Source organism: Seriola aureovittata, chromosome 12 (assembly GCF_021018895.1).
Source record: "Seriola aureovittata isolate HTS-2021-v1 ecotype China chromosome 12, ASM2101889v1, whole genome shotgun sequence".
Taxonomy (NCBI): domain Eukaryota; kingdom Metazoa; phylum Chordata; class Actinopteri; order Carangiformes; family Carangidae; genus Seriola; species Seriola aureovittata.
The window spans coordinates 23,193,475-23,215,024 of record NC_079375.1 but is presented as its reverse complement, the minus strand read 5'-3'; the positions used below and the strand labels follow the sequence as shown (position 1 = coordinate 23,215,024).

The 21,550-nt window shown below is 44.1% G+C and overlaps 1 protein-coding gene across 7 annotated transcripts in view; it reads left to right on the top strand.

The window, feature by feature from the left end:
* The first annotated feature begins 237 nt into the window (after positions 1–237).
* rnf220a (ring finger protein 220a) overlaps positions 238–21,550 on the top strand; it is a 174,862-nt gene continuing 153,549 nt past the window's right edge. For 2 of the 7 annotated variants that reach the window (XM_056390759.1, XM_056390761.1), the window contains exons 1-2: positions 243–703; positions 14,409–15,634. In XM_056390759.1, the coding sequence (XP_056246734.1) occupies positions 14,980–15,634 (655 nt within the window). In that variant the 5' untranslated portion in view covers positions 243–703; positions 14,409–14,979. Of the gene's footprint in view, positions 704–12,498; positions 12,583–14,408; positions 15,635–21,550 lie in introns of all 7 variants that reach the window. The other 5 variants (XM_056390758.1, XM_056390760.1, XM_056390756.1 and 2 more) reach the window with 5 other exon arrangements.

The window sequence follows — 21,550 nt, the reverse complement described above, 5'->3', positions numbered from 1 at the left end:
CAGCACTGCACCTCGGAGCGAGCTGGACCCTGGACACCCCCCCCCCCCTTCTCCCTCCACCTCCTCCCCATCCACCCCCACACTCCCCGCTCTGCCTCGCGCAGCCCAGCAGCTCCAGCCTCACACACGTCGCTTTTCGAGCACTGTAAGACCCCCCACCCCACCACCACCGCCACCCCACCTCCTCCTCCTCCTCCTCCCCTCACACCGCCGCCGCCGCCACCACTGCCTGCCACCGTCTCTGCGATCCTGCGCTCCTCCAGCCGCTTCACTCCTCTGTCCTCTCACTTGATCGTCCCTCTCGGTGTTTCCAGCGGAGGGGCTGCACGCGCGATTGCGCTATTGATAGCCACTTTACACCGTGTCTGTGGAAAGTCAGCGTCTCTTTCTCTCCCTCGCTCTCTCTCTCTCTCTCTCTCTCTCTCTCCCTCTTTCTCCCTCTCTCTCTCTCTCTCTCTCTCTCAGTCCTCCTCTCTGGCTGCGCTTTGGTAACCTAACAGGGAGGTGTTAACTACTTTTGCCTCCCCAAAGCGCCTCCCGTTATCTCCGGTGCTGCTGCGCGAGAGCCAGACGGGCCAGTGCTGCTGATATTCCCACTCCGCAGAAAACTTTTCGGTTTGTTGTGAGGATAAAAAAAAAAAAAAAGAAAGAAGCCGGAAACCGAGGAGTCGTGTGTAGAAGAAGCGGATTCTGCCACGGCGAGGTGAGTCACTGACTGTCTTTATGTTGTTGTTGTTGTTGGGTTTGAAGCTTATACACTTTACGCCTCCACGCCTTTTCCCATCGCGTTCCGCCGTCCTCTCTCTGTGTTGGAAGCGGCTTTCTGCTCGATTCACTAAACTTTCACGGGGATTGTGCGCTTCGGGCTTCTGGTGGCTGCGCGCAGCTGTGTTTTCCACGCGTGGAAAAAAAGAAAATTGGAAAAAAACAACAACAAGAAAAAAAAAAAAAGTCACGGTCTGTGTCCGTTTGGACACGGACTTTTACGCGTGTATGCGTGAGTGCGTGTGCGTTTATATCTGTGGGCCACACGTCTCTGTGGGTGAGCGCGCACATGCGAGTTTCCCAAAACAAGAAAGTGGCTTCTTGAAAACACTTGAATTGCTGAGTTTAGTGCGTGTGTCAGTGACATTACGCATACATTACCGCCAGCTCAGATCCGCGGGTTTGAAATGTGCTGCACAGCCACACACTGCAGCCAGTATTCCAACTTTTCATCACTGTTAATGCTGATTTCGCCACAGCTTTTCAGGAAGGAGGGTTTTGCCTTTTTAGAATTTATGCTTACACCCTGGAATTATTCTAAAAAAAAAAAACCTAGTTAAAACATTTTTAAAAATACAGTGAAGTTCTGTTTAGAAAATCCAGTCTTTATTATTCCTGCAGAGCTCCTTCCTTCCCATCATCACACAGCAAACCCTCAACAGTCTAATGAGCTTCAGTCCTCAGGCCTGCTGTGAATATATTTGTTTAAAGTTAAAAATTATTACTGGAGTTGGAGACAGTGGAGTTACAGCTCACTGAATAGTTGTATGGTTGGTTTTCAGTGAAAGTTACGGTTGCTGTGGAGCACTAAAGCGCTCATAATGATGAGGACATGTGGCTTTAACTGCAGCACATTGGCCCCGTTAGTTTGGGTCTAGTACAGCCGCTGATGAGGCTGATTTTAACGCATCACCCAACACACACAAGGATTCCTGCACCAAAGGGACTATTAATCTTAGTAAACGAATTTGCATTTTAATCTTTGAGCTTTTTATTTAATTTTCATTCAACCAAATGTGTCTGTGGCAGTTAAAATAAAAACAAAATTATCAAAAACATGAAGAAGAAGAAAAGAGAAAGAAAAATAGAGGAACCCCCCCCCCCCCCCATCAGCGTGTGTGTCCTTTCAAATGCGCAACAAATTATTCTCAGTTTCTCTCAGAGGCTTGAATTCAAAAAGGAGACTTGCTGTGTAAAATGCGCGTGCATGTGCACACACACACAAATGCGCACACACACACACACACACACACACATTGGACTAAACACAGTTGGGAAACACCTGTTAACTAGGGAGCCACTATAATTTACATCCTCCCCCTAAATAAGCAGCGCCCAGCCAGAGGAAGTCCCCGGGGCCTTCCAGCTTCATGGCCGAGCACAGTGAGCTCAAGTCGGCGTCCCCCAAGCGCCAGGTCCCGCTACTGCTGCATCGGTATTATGGAATACAACATTCAGTTTTCATTTATATTTTTGGCTCACTGCCTCGTCTCATTAGGAAGAAACGGTTCTTGCTTTTAACAGAACCCAGGTTCATTTTTTTCAGCATTTGGGCAAAACAGCTCCTCCGCCTTTGTGAGAGTTTGACTTTTTTTTTTTTTTCTTTGTTTTCTTTTTTTTTTCTTTTGTCCCTCCTCATATTCCGTATACTGAAGCTCAGAAAGCGACGTCTTATTTGTTTTTATTTTATTTTATGTATTTATCTATATTTTAAAAGTTAAAGTTCGCCTTCAGAGCACCGGGCCCAGACCATAAAAAATATTGAATCTTTTTATTTCTTCTGTCAGTTTCTCTGATCTTTTACTCGCAGGAATATTTCACTAGCTTGTGATCTTGAGTCCTTTATTTCTGTCCTTGTGTGCGCGCCTCGTCTTAATCACATCCATGCACTTTTTTATGAACAGACCGACTTCGTCCATGCAAACAAGTGAGCGGTCGCGCACGCGCCCGGATCAGCTCGCACTGCCGCACAAAAGCCGCAACACTCAGAAGAGGGAATAATAAAATTAGTAGTGTGGGAAAAATGCAGCAGAGCCATTAGTAGTAATTTCCAAGCTGAAAAGTCCTCTCAGCGCCAGCAATAAATAGCGCGTAAAAACGCACTTTTGGAGCAAAGGTGCGCCCGAGGCGGGTCATTGAACTCACCGCGCGGCGATGATTGAATTATAGTTCCTAAAAAAAACAACAAGAAAATAAAAGAAAAATCAGAAACTCTGGTTCAGATCCAGTGGTCGTGACGCGAAGATGGATCCTTTCAAATTGATTGTATTGATTGTCAGATCAACCAGCCCTTCACTTCTAACGAGCAGCTGAGCCGTTTTTATTCTCCAACCAAACACGTTAGTGAACAATAATTATCTTACAAAAGTGGAGGATGAGGAAGGAGGAGAGGAGTTACAGACACATCTTTATTCAGATGGAATCACACAGAGACATGGGGCTTTTCTAGTGGAGGCTGTTTTCGGTGCGGGAGAAGTTTTCATTCTGTAACATCTTTCTAATTAAAACGATTTACTGCAAATTAAACAAAACGAAGGAACTGTAGCCTATAGTTTTATTTTATCTTTTTTCTATTAATTATCACTAGGCCTGTGTATGAGACATGACATCTCTACATTAAAAACTACAGCACAGAGCTCATTCATCCTCTACATCAATAAATGGATTCCTGTTAATTAATAATTTTATTCTTAAATCTGAAGCTTTATTTCATATATATTTCACAGTTGATGTTTACACACACAGGCAGCTGCTTTTATAAAATCACAGCTGAATTCTTCTATTTTTAATGACATGTTAATGAGACGTTCAGGGCCAATTATCAGACTGATTTCACTCACATTTGTTACATTAAATGTTTTACGTATTTAAACGATAATTAAAACAATCCTGCGTTTCTTAAAATTACATTTTCGTTTTTAATTGAGAAAAACCAAAGCTGAATTTTTGGTCAAATGAAACGTGTTTGTTCGTCTTCACTGTGACACGCTGTCACCCACAGTGATGAAGCGTCTTGTCAGTTTTTGAATCATTTTATTATCATCTATAATCTCAGTTTCCAGAGCTGATGATTTACAGGCCGCCGCTGATTCCTGTGGCAGCTGAATTAAACTCTACTCCACATTTGAACGCGCTCCAAAGGCCTGATATTCATAATATCATCATTTAATGTGAAGGTGATCGTAACTTCTTTTGTGTTTTTAATTGTAACTTTTTACGTCAAACGACGCGTTAATACAGACGCTCTGTTTGCTGTGAATTCTGGGTTTTATGCTCATTTTAATCCTAAAATATGAATTAAATTATTTCTGACAGAAACAGGACGCACGTCTTTTGATTGTAGTCACAATGAATTCTCCACAGTTGTTTTCTCAACCAAACTCAATGTAATATTTTGGATTTTTTTTAATGTAAAGTCAGAAAATATCTGCCGTCTTTATTTATTCATTTAGGCTTCATCATCTCCTCTTCCTCCTCTCCTCCCAGAGGAGCAGTCTGCAGGCGCAAAGAGGAGGAAAAAAAGTGTCGAGGTTGTAGGAAAAAGTAGCAAAAGATGATTTATTTGTCAGCGTTTTCGATTCCTCACCCACTCCCTCCCCCCTTCTCTCTCTCTCTCTCTCTCTCTCAGCAGTCAGCTGTTATTGCTCTCCATTGATCTCCCTCCTTTTGCTCAGCGAGAAGTGAACTAAAATTAATGTCCATTTCACACCTCTGTCCTGGATCGATGGCCGCAGGGACACAAGTTTATTTTAATTTAGATCCCGAAGAAGCGCCACGTCCGAAATAATAATAATAACAATAATAATATGAATATAATACTGATAATAATAATAAATCCTCCCCTCGGCTTAATTATGACCGGTGTGTATCGCGTCGGAGATGATCACGGAGCGGCTTCAAAAATCAGTGGGAAATGTTTTTTTATTAGTGAACTAAAGGTAAAATTAATTTTAATTTTTTCTTTTCTTTTGGCGGAATGTATGAATGTTCTTCTGCTGCTCACTTTGTTTTTATTTACCGCCAACTCTCTGAGGGAGAAGAGGAGACTGATCAGGAATTGCTTCTTTTTTTTTTTTTTCTCAAATTCCCTCTGAGTTCATATTTATTCAGGCCTACAAATATATAAATGTAAAGGATATTTCTCACATTTGGGGAATATTAATACGTTATGACACGCGCATTAACACCCCCTTACTCCTCCTCCCCCCTCCCTCCCCATAACATGACACTGATAGTAAATTAACCGTGGATCGCTCAGGCTCAGTCGCGACTAGTTTGATGACCCCCCTCGGTCTATTAAGTCCTATCAATATGCACTAATTCCTCATTCTTTATTAAAAGCAGAACCGACTCCTTCTCCACTCCTTCACACCCCCCCACCTCCATCCCTCCCTCCCTCAAGCCCCCCCCCACCCCCCCTCCTTTCCTCCCGCGTTCCTCCTCCTCCTCAGTGAGTGTGTTTTATTATTTTGTTGTGCTAATAAACACCGCGCACGGGAGCTAATTTGACATGCAGACTGTAATTGAAATAAGCGCGTCGCCGGCAAATAACAAGTGTTTGAACACGCAGACAGCAGAGCCCCCCCCCCCCCCCCCCCCCGTCCCCCCGTCCCCCCTTGGAGAGACAGAGGGAGAGAGAGCGCGCGCTCGTCCTGCGCGTCCTGCATCCTAAAACTTGGTGTTATTGTTGTGTTGTTATCTCCGTCATAATCACCATGATTAAGCGCGGGGAGCCGGATGCGGTCATTTAATGGATGGATATTGTTGGTCTGTCTCGCTCATCAAAGCCACCGAATGTTTCTCCTCACTGGAAATTGCAGCCTGTCCGTAACGCAGATTGTGTTTTCGGGTGATTTTGATTGATTTGTCTAATATTCCGTGATTGAACTTGGATGAAAACTTTTTTTATTTGACACGCCATCACTTTTATTTGTTATATTTACAGGGCGTTTTATCATAATTGTGTGTTTTAGGCAAATAGACAATTTAAGCTTTTGTTTTCTAATAACTGAGACCGAGAAGGATTTTCCAGTATATTTTACTGGCTATAGAAGAACCATCACATCAAATTAAGAATATTGTCATATTAAAAAAATATATAGAAATGCAACAAATGCTCAGAAATGCTTGGCTTCATGTTAATTCAATTATTTCTAAGAAACTGAGCCAAAAAAAAAGGAATTGTGCTGTGAACCTGCAGTTTATCCTCTCACTGCAAACCTGCATGCAGAGCCAATTATTCCGTTTATTGATGACAGGAAAGGGGAGTAGCTCACGTCCAGTCATTTTCTATTGGAAGGAAATCACTCCATGGAGGGGGATGCAGCGCTGTGTTTAATGGTCTGATTGCATTGGAGCAGGCAGCCATGGGTAATGCCGTTACAGGGGGAAATATCACTGGGCAACAAGAGAAAGTCAAAGAATTAGACTAATGGGGAGGAGGAGGGAGGGAGGGGTGAGAAGTTGTGTCGGATGTCAGATACTTTCTATTCTCCATATTGCTCTGTGTCTCTTTCTCTCTGTGTGTATCAACCTCCAACCCCCCCCCCCACCTTTGTCCCCCCCCCCCACCCCACCGCCACATCATATCTCTCTCAGGTTCCCCCCCCCCCCCCCCCCCATTCGTCAATTACACCATGAGCCGCATCACACAAGCTCCCTGCTTGGAAAATAAGCTAATATTCACCCCCCCCCCCCCCACACCCTCCTCACTCCCTCCCCTCCCTCACACCATCACACACACACACACCTCCCCCAGAAGACACTGTTGGTGCATTTGCGTCCATCGATTGCAGACAGGCAGTATTTGTGTAGCCTACTTATCATTTCTCTCTGTGCAGCCAGGCAGGAGACGAGACTGATACAGGCAGGCTGGCCTGACCAACCGGGGCATGAACACACACACACACACACACACACACACACACACACACCTGCAGGAACACACATGCATCTGCGTGCATGTCCTCACACAGGGACTTTGATATTCACCCTGCTCTGCTCAGCAGCCTGGTGATAAGTCACAGATTTGGTTGTTGGTTGAAGCCTCTCATGTCAGAAAGCTTCTGCTGCTCTCTATCTGACTCTGACCTTTGACCTCTGCATGGAGCAGAACATTACTTTTCCCCACAGGCGTCAAAGAAGTTTCCCTTTGTTCATATTATGATTATTAACTGCACAACAGAGGATTATTACAGCAAAAGTAGTGTACCTGGCAACAGTTTTCCCTTGTTAAACTCAAACTAATTGGCTTGCACTTGCATGCAGCCTGTAGTACAAATCGGTCAGCCAGCCAGCCTGTCTGCCTGCCAGCCAGCTAGATTAGTGGCTGCTGTTGTACACGCCGGCACAGCACAGCACAGCACAGCACAGCACAGCACAGCACAGCACAGCACAGCACAGCACAGCAATAAAGAGTCATAGCAGTCATGAGCTGTGCCACACACTCCCTCGCTCCCTCACTCACTCCCTCACTCACACTCCTGCAGGACAGCAAACAGGCTCCGTCACCTGTCGGTCAGCGACGAGACACTGGTGACGTCTGTCAGGCTTTTTTGTGAGCGCGCACATCAGAAGTTCAAAGTCTTATGACTTGAACAGAAACAGGTAAATATGAGGCTTCTGTTAAGATCACCATCGCAGCTCCGTATCAACTGCAACGCAGATCAAGCACAGAAAGATGTTTCATTTCAAATGGAAAGGGAGGGTATGTTTGTGATTGTTAGATATGAAGCAACTGAGGAGGAATTTCAAGCCGAGATTTTCCTGTTTCCATGACTATTAATTATTATACTCACCAGTTCAGGCCTTCCCAGAACACGGGCCAGTACTGCTGCACCTGACAGCAGCCAGACATGTAGAGCAGAAGTGTATTTAACATCATTGCACGGAAGCAAAAAGGAAGAAGAAAAAAAAAAAGATGCTGAGATTTGGTTTACCAGTGATCCAAAAATACACTTTGGGGATGGTAATCTATGAGCTGAGGAATGGTGTGCTTTTCCCATTTAGCTTTGTCCGGTACCAGGAATTAGCTGGCCCCACTGAACGGGGCCTCCACGAATAGAAATCCCTGCCACAGGTCAGGGCCGACGTCCAGAATGATTTCTGTCTGCTGGCCATGGCTCTGTCTCCGAAATCACAAAGGATTATTTGAGAAGTAAATCCTCTTTTTTTTTTTTAAGAGGAGTATTGCATGAAAGAAAATTTATATATACATATATATATATATATATTATATATAAAAATTAAATTATATATAAAAATTGTCCCTCTTCTTTTTTTTCTGCCTTCAAAAACACATATTAGTTGAAGTGTTCCTCACTAAGTAGCACCTTCCACAAAACATATTCGTTGTTAGTTGACTGCTGCAGAAAGCTTGCATCATTTTCACTCGCACAAGCTTGTCCAATCCTTATTGATTTTGTTGCTGAATATTGCACAAGTGTCATTATCCACCTCAGGATGATGTGTGTGTCTGTCTATTATTAAATCTTACTGTAATATGTTTTTTTTTTTTCTTCTTCCCCTGGTCGTGCATATATCTCCTGTTAACTGCAGCAGCTGTTGACTGAAGTGAGTAACCTGGTTACTGATTTCATACCACAGAAGAAGACAGGGAGGAAAGCAAGAGAGAAACATAAGATGGGATATTTGAAAGATGTTTGGAAACAAAAGTTTTAAATCTGAAAAGAAAGACAAGGACAAATCATATGAGGGAGAGAGAGAGGGGGGAGGGGGGGAGGGGAGATAAATGGGTGTGATTCTTATTCACAAGGACATTTGAGCTTTTGCCTCATGGCCAGACATGAATGAGTAGATTTCAATAGTATCGACTGTTGCTTCGGACATCAGCAAACACACGCAGACAAACATGCACACGCACACACAGATGCACACACACCTACGCATGCACAAGCACAAACACTGCAGTCTGTCTGGAATACAGAGTGGACCTGTCTGCATGCTTTTTATGCTAAACAAGAGACAAACACACACACACACACACACTCTGTACAGACACAGTTTACTTTGTAGGTGTGTGTCGTGACGGCAAATGTTTAATATCTGACAGCAGGGTTTTAAATAGCACTGTTGTCTTTTGTCTTTTGGCGAGGGAAGTGTGTTTTCACATCTGTCTGGTTCTACTCTGCAGCGTCTGAAAAAATTGAGTTTTTTGGCTGAAACAATTGAAGAAAACAATAAACCTCGACTTGTGTCATGCACACATGCACTGTGATCATGTGAAAACCACATATCTCCATGTTTGCACTTTCAGATTTTCAGAGAGACTGAAAGTTTTAATGCTCTTCTGTAGTTAGAGACAATTCTTCCATCTTTTAGACTCTTAAGAAAAACGATCCATTGTCACTAAACTTAGCATGTTAGGACAGTTTGAGGATTATGTGTTAGGGAAATGGCTGCTGTTAAGATTAAGAATGTTTTTTATTAAGTAATAAAAATGGAATTCAAGATTTTTTCAGTGATATTTATTATCTTGCTCCAAACTTGCTGTGTTGATCCCAAAAGGTTGATATTTTTAATAGTTGGTCATTTAAAAAAAAATTTATTTGGTTGATATTTACAGTGTTTAAAATGTAAAGGGCTGGAATTAACCTGAAATCAGACGTGCGGAGGTGTTCAGGGTACAGAGGTACAGTGTGTGTGTGTGTGTGTGTGGATGTGGAGGCTGAGGGCAGATGTTAGAGGCTGTAAATTTTAACTGGAGTTTCAGGCCTTTTTTGACATGAACATTTTGTTCTCCGGAGAGTTTTGTTTTCTCTCTCATGCCACATACTTGAGATCGCTCCTTGTTAAATACCAGATTCAATAATGAAAGCTTGTGTTTAGACGATTTTACATGCACTTTTAGTCAGTTTAGAAGTTTTATGGGGCATCAGAATATGATGTGAGGTGTAAATCTAAATTGTCTATATATAGATGATGTGGTATGTATCAGCGTTCGTGTGTGTGTGTGTGTGTGTGTGTGTGTGTGTGTGTGTGTGTTCAGCAGAGATATGAGTTGAATGACACAGCTTGGCATGTCTTGTAATAAAATGTAAAAGTGGCACTTTCACGCTTGTCAACAATCTCTAAATATACCCATGAACCGGGAAGTGTGCGCTCACTCAGACACACACAAACACACACACACACACGTACACACAGACACACGTACACACACATTCAGACAGGCCTGCGGTTCTGACTGCATTTCTCTCTGTCTCCATTAGAAAAAGAAAGAAAGAAAAAAAAAACTGCAGCTGCTTTGCTTCCCGACAGTCTCCACACACACACACACACACACACACCACACACACACACACACACACCAGTCACAGACGACAAGACATTTTTATAACAAAAAAAAAAAAAAATTGGATTCCTCTTCGTTCCTCTCCAAAACTCAGCAGACACAACTGGAAAACTCGATCTGACAAGTTTTCGGTGACACGTTGGAACAGCAAAAGCGTCGGTTACACACTCAAACCAGCCATGCAAGAAAAATATTTATTCCGACCAGTCAACAAAAAGGAAGGCTTCGATGAGACGGGTGCTCTTTGTCAGTGCAGTGTAGTTATTTGGATCCCATTTTCCCTTCCACTTCTTCTGATCCTGACACTCAGAGCTGCTCGTGTTTCTTCTCTCCAACTCTTGATAAAAAAAAATAAAAAAAAACACAAACAAACAAAAAAAAAAAGCTTTTAACATCTGGAAGACAAAGACATTTTATTCTATTTAACAACCTTATTTTGAAAAGCCATCATTATTGTTGCTATTGCAGGTGTAAAGTGATGTTTCCAAATGACTCCAACCACCTAATATTTTGCCTATGGAGCATCCCAAAGAGAAAATAATATTCTATCATTATACTTAAATAACAATAATAACGTTTGTGACCATAGTTACCAATTACTTCACATGGAGTCTGTGACTGCTCCTGCTCACTACACTACACCCCCCCACCCGCCCCCACCTCCTCCTCTTCCTCTCAGTAGCTCATATTCCCTGAGTGAAATTTCCCCTCAGAATGATGTTAAAGCACATTGTTGTTGACACTGCAATTTCACCGACTGCTACAACATTGTCACTTAAAGTGCATATTTGACGTGAAAAGCCCTCCTCGCTGTTTGTGTTTAATATCGCACTGACAGCTGTATCATTCTTGCACACTGTAATCAAATTATGACAGCGTGGTAAATGTTCCCCCGTGACATTTTCTATTATAAAATGCATATACCCGGCGTCAGACAATGTGTGGGTGGTATCCCTAAGTGGCAAATGGGATTGTAAGTGGCACCGACTGACGTTACCTATGTGTGTGTGTGTGGTGTGTGTGTGTGTGCGCTAGCGGTAATTGCACTTCGTGTATTGATGATATGCATAGGTGTGTGTCATCTCATCATGAGTGTTGGAAAACATCACAGACTTTTAGCAACTTTGTGACACCTCTATTAGTGTGATATTACAAGCCTAGTTTGGATGTATTATAAATTACTCTCTGACACAAACTGTTTTTAATGTGATTAATGGAGAACACACAAGAGAACAAGGAAGTTCTTGTTTTCTCCCTTTTCTTTCCTTGTCTCCTCTCCTTTCCTTGTTTCCTCTCCTCTCCCTGTTTTCTTGCATTTCTTTCCTCCCTCTCCTCTCCTTTCCTTGTCTCCTCTCCTTTCCTTGTCTCCTTTCCTCTCCCTGTTTTCTTGCATTTGTTTCCCCTCCTCTCCTTTCTCCTCTCCTCTCCTCTCCTCTCCTCTCCTCTCCTCTCCTCTCCTCTCCTCTCCTCTCCTTTCCTTTCCTCTCCTCTCCTCTCCTCTCCTTTCCTCTCCTCTCCTCACCTCTCCTCTCATCTCCTCTCCTCTCCTTTCCTCTCCTCTCCTCTCCTCTCCTCTCCTCTCCTCTCCTCTCACCGGAATACCCACCGTCCTCTTATTGGATTGGCTGCTTCATGTTGGCGGCCCTTCACTCACCGCCCCTCGGCCTGCTGGGTAATGATAATAAAATTGAAATATCCCGGTACTTATCAGTGTATTACCTCCCTATCAACACCTCCGACACACTCCTACTTTAGAGGTTACACAGGAGAAAGTGTGATCTGATCTACAGCGCGAACAGAGAGAGAGAGAGAGAGAGAGAGAGAGAGAGGACACTGGGCGAGAAAAGTGAGAAAGACAGAGCGAGGAAGAGGAGGAGGAGAGAGAGTAAACTGATAGACAGAGAGAGGGAGGGGAGACAGACAGACAGACAGAAAAGAAAAGAGTTTTGTCACGGCTACATTTTCAAGGTGCTATTTCCAGGATGGATTGTCATAGGTGGAGAGGAGAGGGTGAAAAGAGGAGGTGGTGGAAGAAGAGGAGGAGGAGGAGGAGGAGGCGTGTAATGTGACTCTGTGGCATCTGTCCAGACCAGAGGCGTGTTAGCGTAAGCCGTTCTCAACACTCCACACTAGCCTACTGTACATTTGCGGTAATGTAAAACATCTCACATCTCCCCATCTCTCTCCCTCTGTCTCTGTCCCCTCTCCTCTCTCTTGGCAGTTGTTGGTGTGTGTGTGTGTGTGTGTGTGTGTGTGTGTGTGTGTGTGTGTGTGTGTGTGTGTGTGTGTGTGTGCGCGTGTGCGTCTTTGTGTGGGAGGTGGAGGAGCGTGCCAAAGCCGAGATCAGGTTTGGAAATTGATTTGAATGAGTGTTGTGGACAGCTGATAGCTATAAAAGATTTTCTCCTTTCATTTCCCAGGGAGTTTCTCCTTTGATGTTGGCTGGTAGTCAACGCAGCTTTGAAGCTCGTCTAGAGCGGGCCAAGGCTGCTACTTGATACTGTGTGAGTTTGTGTTTGTTGTGTGTTTATGAAATGTGTGTGTGTGCGCACATGACTTCATGTTTGACCTTTTCAAGCCACTTTTATGATAATAAAAGTGAGAATATTGCTTTATCTCGTAGCATGTAAATTTGATCAGATAGGGGGAAAAAAAAATCGGGTTAAATTACCCTTGATAACCTATTTGCATTTCGTCATTTGTGTGATTTTTTTCTTATCCTGAAAATCCCACAATCCCTGATGTACTACAAGCACATCTTTACCTTCCCTAAATCTTAGCATATTGGCTGCTTAACAAGCCCAGCCACCTTCAAATTGCCCTTTGGGGATAAGAATCTCCGAAATGTTATTTTGTCGTTTCATCGGCTGCCTCTCCGCGTTCCTCAGACCGACCAATCGCACGCTCCGATCTAATCCCCAGGAGGGAAGATTCTAGTCTGTTGCTACGGATGCTGGGGGGTCGCGGGGTCAAGTACGGCTAATTTATTCACTCAGTCAGATTTCCTCTGGCTCGTGGATGGCAGATGGAGAGGTCTGATATGATATCACCCAACTGAATCACCCGAGGGAGAAGAAGGGAGGCAGCGACGGCGAAGGGAGGGAGAGATGGAGGGATGAGAGGAGAAGAGATTGACAGGGGAGATGTGAAGAGAAAGGAAGGACAGATAGTAAAATTGGGGGAATTAAAAGTGGTTAGATAGAGAGATAGGGGGAGAGGGTAGCATAGCCTGCAAAGAGTGTGGAGAGTGTTCGCCCCAGCGAGTCGGGTGTCGAGCTGAACATTGAGCCACATAGCCTCTTATCAGATGTGTGGTTGTGGGTGAAGTGTGGATGTGTGTGTGTGTCCTTATCTTAAGACAAGTGGTTCTGGTCCAATAAGATCCTGGGAGATGGTAGGAATAAGCCGCTTAGACCGAGATCTGAGATGGAGGGAGGGAGGGAAGAGAGATAGCGCTAGGAAGATCAGACGAGGAGATGAGGATGGAGAGAAGAGGAAGAGGAGGAGGAGGAGGAGGAGGAGATGGACAGATTAGGAGGGTGGAGGACAAGGAGGGGACATTTGGAAAGAGATGAGACGTGGAGGGTTGTGGAGATCGAAATGGAAAGATGTGATGTGGAAACAGTTTGGAGAAGTTTTTTTTTTTTTTTTTTTTTAAGAGAGCAGAAGAGAAAGGGGAGGGGAAAGTGGGAGAAGTTTTGGGGTTTGGAAATAGTTCTTGGCTTTTTGTCAAAGGACAGGGATTTACAGGATTTGATCAACAGTGACACTTTTTCCCAAGAGTTTTTGAATTCGTAGCTTCAACAACAGTGTCCGCCTAAGAACACTGTGTCCCCAAAGGCCTTTGACTTCAAGTCTTGGCTTCCAGCGGCGCCTTTATTAAAAATTTTCCACTCAGCTCCCCCTCCTTTCCGCTACATACAGATCGAGGACAAGACATGTCTCCTCTCTGTGAAAATACCTCTCATTAAAACAGGACGAGGAGGTCGAAGAGAAATGTGAATTGGTGTTATGAATATTAAAAAGCAAAAGAGCTGATTTTAAGCACTTTTATAGGTTAAACTAGGACTCAGGGCTGTTTAAAATGGCAAAGGCCACAAGGGATCTCTGAACAGAGTATTTATCAAAGTGCAGGTGTTGTCTACTAAATATATGATCTGTAATTACATCACATTTCAAGTCTAAATGGGATTAAGCGGAGCGTTCGGTTGAGAGGTTACTTTGCTCTTGTAAGACCTTGTTAATGTAGAGCTACCCAAGAATCCTAATCTAAGTCATAGAGCTCTGAAACTGAATTGAAATCTAATGCTTGTGCTTTGTATCCCCTCAGTGTGGACACCACGTGAAGATGAGGAACCAGCTTTGATGCCCACCATCCCAGGACCCTTTGGCTTCCACAACACCTCCAACAAACTCTCCCAACGGGAGGCTTTTACCGCTTTGTACCCAGGAGGCAAAACTACATCTTGAAAAATCGTCGTATTTATTAATAAGAACCTGTTTCAAACTGTGAAGTCTGTACAGGACTGGACAAACCCAGTGGCACTTACCTGGCATGGAATGATCTGAAGTGAACTGAGGTCAAGTGAATTTGACTGGAGACAGATCAACTCTCTTTAGTTCCACTGAAGAGAAATGAACTGAAGCTGAACCTGAACCTGAAACCTGAACTTTGGCGGACATTAATTCATTTCTTCAAGAATACACTTGTTTCCCACGAACGGCTCTTTTCTGAGCCCCTTCCTCCAAAAACCAAACTTGTTTCTCTAACTCTCCAAACCAGATTCCCTCACCTCCTCAGACCCTTTCCAAGGGTCTTGGAAATTGTCTCCAAACTAACTGGGGAGGAATCATTTCCTCCTCTTCCTCCTAAAATCCTTGCGACCTCCTTCCGTCCAGACATGGACCTCCACAGGGCAGCCTTCAAAATGGAGAGCTCCTCCTACCTCCCCAACCCCCTGGCCTCCCCAGCCCTGATGGTCCTGGCCTCTACCGCCGAGGCGTCCCGCGATGCCTCCATTCCCTGCCAGCAGCCGCGCCCGTTTGGCGTCCCAGTTTCTGTTGAGAAAGACGTCCACTTGCCATTTAACAATGGTTCGTACACTTTTGCATCAATGTACCACCGCCAAGGCGCAGTCCCGCCTGGATTCCCCAACAGGGACTTCCCTCCGTCCCTCCTCCACCTCCATCATCAGTTTGCCCCACCTAACCTGGACTGCTCGCCAATCAGCATGCTGAATCACAGCGGCGTTGGTGCCTTCAGGCCTTTCGCCTCGCCTCCGGAAGATCGGGACGGGGCGCCAGGTGGGTATCAGTCTGCTTTCACCCCAGCCAAGCGCCTCAAAGGCTGCCTGGATGCAGAGGCTTCTCCCCACCTGCGGTACTCTGATGCAGAGGGGAAAGAGTATGACTTTGGAGGTTCTCAGATCCCTCCCGGAGGCTCACCCAGCAGCGCCCTGAAAGCCGTGGAGGACAGCGGGAAAAAGATCTTTGCCGTGTCGGGCCTCCTGTCTGATCGAGAGACTTCCTCCAGCCCTGAGGACCGCATTGAGCGCTGTAAGTAGCAATTTATTATTATACTACAACCACAAAACTCCAACCACACTGAACTATTCACACAGATGGTGAGACACCGGATTGTCCCTCTGCTAGAGTCTAGACTTGGAAAGTCTCTGACGAGGAGCACTGAAGCTGTTCTCCTTGTCGTAGACCTTAATACAAATAATTCAAATTACTGGACCTCATTGCATAATGTGCTCACGCCAATAAATACATTTACACATCCTCTCTTCCAGTGCAAACACAAATCAGCCTCAACATGCTTGTGATATTATGAAAATGAGATGTTATTTTGCATATTTTGGGGAGGTAATATCCCTTGTCCAAATGTCCAAAATCTCTGATATAAATTAGACACACCGCTAAAAGCACAAGTTGTAATATAACAGTCTTGTATCCAGTCTTGTGTGCAGGATCTTCACAATGTTACACCTCCAATACTTATTTTACATTTTAGCAAAACTGAAATAACAACTTGTACAACCACCATGTTTTAGGACTAATGCACAGACAGCTCTTGATTATTAAACCTGCGAACAAGACACATGCAGCAAGACGCATAAAAACAAAACGTCAAATCTAATTCTAGCAAATAAAAACCAAGGTAAAACTAAAAGACTGCACATTTTCACACACTAGCACAACACACGCCGATAAACAATCCCATCTATGTTCTCTTGTCATCATCTCTCCTGGCTCCCCCTATCCTTGTTTCACAAGTCCACAAGCTCCGCCGGTCACATTAACATTCACCAGTTGAAGGATGCCATTTGGCCCTCACGCACTGGGAATCTGATTAGTATTTGTGTGTGTGTGTGTGTGTGTGTGTGTGTATGAATGACTGGTTCAGAGACCGGCCATGCTCTTTGCCATCAGCATTCATCATAGCTCTACGCTGGCAGCCCCGTTGCCAAAAGATTTACCCACATACCCAAAACCTTGGCAGACTGTGTGTGTGTGTGTGTGTGTGTGTGTGTGTGTGTGTGTGTGTGTGTGTTGTGTGTGTGTATTAAAAGGGAGGTGGGAGAGGAGTTGTAAGAGCTCCAACACACAAACACACAAGCCTGCACAAACACTCTTCCAGACACACAAACAGCTCTCAGCATGAGCACCGACATCTCCTACACATGTCAACAAGCTGCATCGGATCTCGGTGACAAATTAGGAAACACAGACATAGAGACGTGCTCGTGCTGTCTTTCTCTTTCTGTATTTTTATAACGATTCACTCTCTCCTCTTTTAAGTTTATCATATCCCTCCTTTTTTTTTTTTTTGTCTTTACTTCACTCTTCCTTCTTTCCATCCTCCTTCATCTTTCAGCTTGTGTGTGTGTGTGTGTGTGTGTGTGTGTGTGTGTGGTGTGTGTGTGTGTGTGTGTGTGTGTGTGTGTGTGTGTGTGTGTGTGTATGTGTGTGTGTTTGAGGGATGCATCCTTGATGGAACATATGAGAGACAGAGGCGACGACCTGAGACTGATCCGATAAAAAGACCACCGCAGGAGAGACAGAGAGGGTGAGAAAGAGAAGGATGAAATTGGGAAAATGACACCCGGCGGCTGGCTGTGGGGGAATAAGAAAAGAGGAGAGAGATATCAAAGAGCACATAAAGTGAGAGAGGAGATGAGACGAGAACAAAGACACGAGAGACAGAAATATGGAATAAAGCGATTTTAGAGAAATTAGATGATTTTACTGAATATCCAGTTCTGTCTCATGTGCGTTTTCACTTCTTGTGTCAGATATTGGTAAAGTACCTCGTGGTAGCGCGAGTGTTGAGTATGTCAGTGCCATATGTGCCACCTTATCACTGCACATTCATGAGCACTAAGACTGAAGCCAGAAATAGAAAGGGAGATGGGTGCAGGGCTCCTGTGCTGTCTTTTGGAACGGCTGAATCTGTATCTAATCAGGTTAAATCTTGGCACAAGTAGCCTCCACCTCCACCATAGGCTTCTAATGCAATTGGATGTGCAGAGGCACTGCTTACAGAAAAGAATTATGGGTTCTCCTTCACTGGGTTTGGCTGTCCAGTGGAGGCGTAAAGAACAAACAACACTTTGGTACAATCCCATGAGGACACAGTGCTCTCGCTGCTTCTCGCTGCTTCACACACACATTAGCTAACTAGCAAGCCTCCGTGTGCTGCTTCACACTTTACAGTAGCAGCGTCTCCACAGCCCCGCGGTGAGAAGAGGTTTATAATGCTCGGGATCACACAGTGTCATCACAGATTCTTTTATAGAAACGTAAAAAAAACAAACAAACAAATAATTACAACTTGTAGATTAAATCTCAAAGGTTTTCCAGAACCTCTCCCACTACAGGCTACATGGCTTTAGGGTGCGTTCACAGCAGCATGACAGTGTAGATTTTAGAGTGAACTTTGAACCACTTGTGTGTCAGTAAATATGTATCTTATCTGTGTAGATATTATTTTACATGGACACGATCTACCACTGTCATTAAAACGCTGATAACGCCTCACTAAAGTAATTACACACGACTGATGATCATTTAGATTTCAGAGCAGGACAGGAGACGGTTCCTTTGGCTTTTTCCTTATTTCGTGAACATCTCAACAATCCCAGTCGTGTGGACGAGTGTTTGATCGTCGGTCGCCGTTGTAACAATTCTGTTCAGTCGTCTCCAACCTCTTGTGGAGTTTTGACAAACTAATTTTTCTGGCTCTCAACAGCATTTAATGGTCTTTATGAGTGAGTGAACTCTATTTTGAGCGACTTTGAGGCAATAACGGCTAGATTTCATCTTCTTTTTACTTTTTTCCGATCACATCCTGATCATGTGAATATTGATACCGTGTGCGGATACAGTATCTCTGTGTTTCAGCTCTCCATGGACGATGACCATCTAAAGACTTGCAAAATCTGATTTGGCGAGTCAGTTGAATCCACTGTGTCTTCTAAATATATACATTTATAAATCACAGTGTCATCACTATGGACACAAACCAATTCAAATGGATCTGTGAAATGCTAATTTTATCATCTAATCCCCATTCAGTTGATTGATTGATCCAATTATTGATTGATTGATTGACTTTATTGTGCACCTCAGTGGAAATTTGTCTTTGGCTTCTCCCAAAGTACAGGAACCCCCCCCCATACAATCAGCATAACACAACAACAACAACAACAACATTAAAGACTAACAACGTAGCCGCCAGTAGTGTGAATGAGCAGCTAGCAGCAGACGGTTAAATTAATACCGCAGAGCGAATGTAAATAAAATGACAAGATGAGTATCAAGTGTGGTTTTGTGTTCAACGACTGTACGGTGTAGGGAATAATAGACGTATATTGTTGTTTATGTTGATAGTTAAAAATAAAAAGTACAATGTAAACTTCACAGCAGATGAATTGAAGTGACCAGATCTTAAATGTGATGCAGATCCTCAACACTTACTGCTTTTACATCCGTCTTGCATTCATCCGTTATCTGATCACAATCCAATCACCTGTCACACAGGTTAATCCCACGTGTGAAGGTGATCCTTGCGTCTTTGCTTGAAAAAAAAAAAAAAAAAAAAGGATATTAAACAACTTGAAAAACCCTACAACCCTAACTTCCCTGCACGGCGCTCTGTGGAGCTAACGGCGTGCCTCTCCAGGCAACAGTGGCCTACTCTGCGCTAAGCCCTCCCAAATCCCCGCACCGCGCCGGCAGGCACGTCGGCTGTTAACTAAACCCGCTAACCTGTCAGCCGCTAAACCTGAGCATAAAGGCCCCATCATGCCTTAAGAGGACTATGCATGTCATATTATTGTAAAAGCTATTACCGTTTACAGTATTCACACTGTGAGGTTTTAGCAGGAGAGTGAAGGGATACAAAAGGTTTTTTTTTTTTTTTTACAGTAAAAGAGAGAATGGAATTATGGGATGTGTGATTGGAATTAATGGGAATGTTGACAAGTGAAACAATCCGCCCCTCGTCGTGCACTTTTGTTTGTTTGCAGAGGGGATTTGATGTTTTTGCACGACGTGTCGATGTGGAGGTTTGTGTGTGCGCGTGTGTGTGTGTGTGTGTGTGTGTGTGTGTGTGTGTGTGTGTGTGTGTGTGTGTGTGTGTGTGTGTGTGTGTGTGTGTGTGTGTGTGTGTGCCATCTCTCCATCATTTTTCCATCCCTCCCTCCTTTGCACCCCCCCAACTCCTCTCCATGTGTGTGTATGTGCATCTCCCCATATGAGAGTGTGACAGCTGTAGTCTGTGTACATTCTGTAGTAAGTTTGTTTACATTCTCTGTGCTCTCCGATTTACAAGGCTGAGAGATTTACACTGAACCTGACCCTGAATACCTAACCCAGCTTCTTTCTTTCTTTCTTTCTTTCTTTCTTTCTTTCTTTCTTTTTCATTTTTACAATCACAATTACAGTAAATGCAAAAAAAAAAAAAAAATAGGCAAAAAAGTAATTTAGAAGACAAATGTACAATTGAAAGAAAGAAGCAGGAATCTTTGGCAGCAAAAGAAAGAAAACACAAATTCTTTAAGCTTGGAGCGAGGGGAAGGAACGTATGAGGAAGGGGGGGTGAGATAAAAGAAAGGATAAAAGCAATAAGGGAAAAAAAGCGATGTGGGAAGGAAAGAGGGAGGACGGTGAGATGTTGAGCTGAAATGCAGATCCCATCTGCCTGACTGAAATAAAAAGCAGAGGAATTCTTCAGACAGGTAGATGGTAATAATATCCACAGTGACCGGCCGTGCTGCAGGAGGGGGTTTCAGTTAAATAACACTGATGCACAGACACAACGTGCCTCCTTTGACTGCAACTTATTCCCATCAACGTATACCAGTTTTAATGTTTAACCGAGTGCATCAGCCACAGCTGTTAAAACACACAGCGAGAGACCTCCTCCGCTTTTCTTCTGTTCTTTTTTTGGTGTTGCCTCCTTTCTTTGTTTATCTTTATCTTTTCTTTTTTTTTCTTCCCCTGTGCACCGAGCAAATGTCATGTGTGTTGTTTCTCTCAGGGTCTCAGAGTAGCAACAAACTGTGGAACGCTAAAGAGAAAGAGAAATAAATGAAAGTCGCAGCAGAGAAAATAAACTGGGGAGGAAAAAATAGAGTTCTCACAAAGGGAAAGATGGATGAGACTGATTCTGATGTTGATGGATGACGAGGGGGATTTTTGTTTTGGAGTTTCGCCTCCGTCTTTGGTTCGATGCCGTCATTATACCGCGGCGACTCCTGCACAGACCCACCTGTCAATCAAGCATCCAGATGTTTTTTTGATGTTGTTTGTTTTTTTTTCTCTCTCCGATCATTTCCTTGCGTTTCTCATTCTGCTGTGGCACATAAGGGGTTAAACAAGCAGCCAAGGAGACAGAGACACTCATCCTTCTCCTTGTCCTCAAAAAAATACCCCCCCCCCCCCACTCCCTCCTCTCCCCTCCCTCCCCACCACCTCCATCTCTGCCTGTCACGGTCTAGTGGCAGGGTTAAGTTAAGTAAGAGTGTTCTAATAATTAGGACTGGGACTCGCCTGCCCGCCCGTGTGTGTGTGTGTGTGTGGTGTGTGTGTCTTCCTGTCAGTGCTTAGCCAGATGTTAAAAGGCTTGTCCCTCTCATGTTGCCTCCCTGTCAGTCTCCACTCTGTGCCACACACACACACACACACACACACACACACACACGCACAGACACGCACACACACACGTACATCGGGGACTGTCCTACTTGTGGTGGCTTTGTTTACCCCCCAAGTGTGTGCCCTTCTGCCCTTCTGGCAGCTCCCCCAGGGTGAGGAGTGTGTGTGTGTTTCCCTGTCAATACCATCCTCCACATATCTGATCCGTCCATACTGTGCGCATACTGAACAATCACAGCTAATGGTGTCTATTTACCGTGAGTTTGGGATGTTAAAGTTTTGTCTTTTGCTATGAGAAACATTTTAATT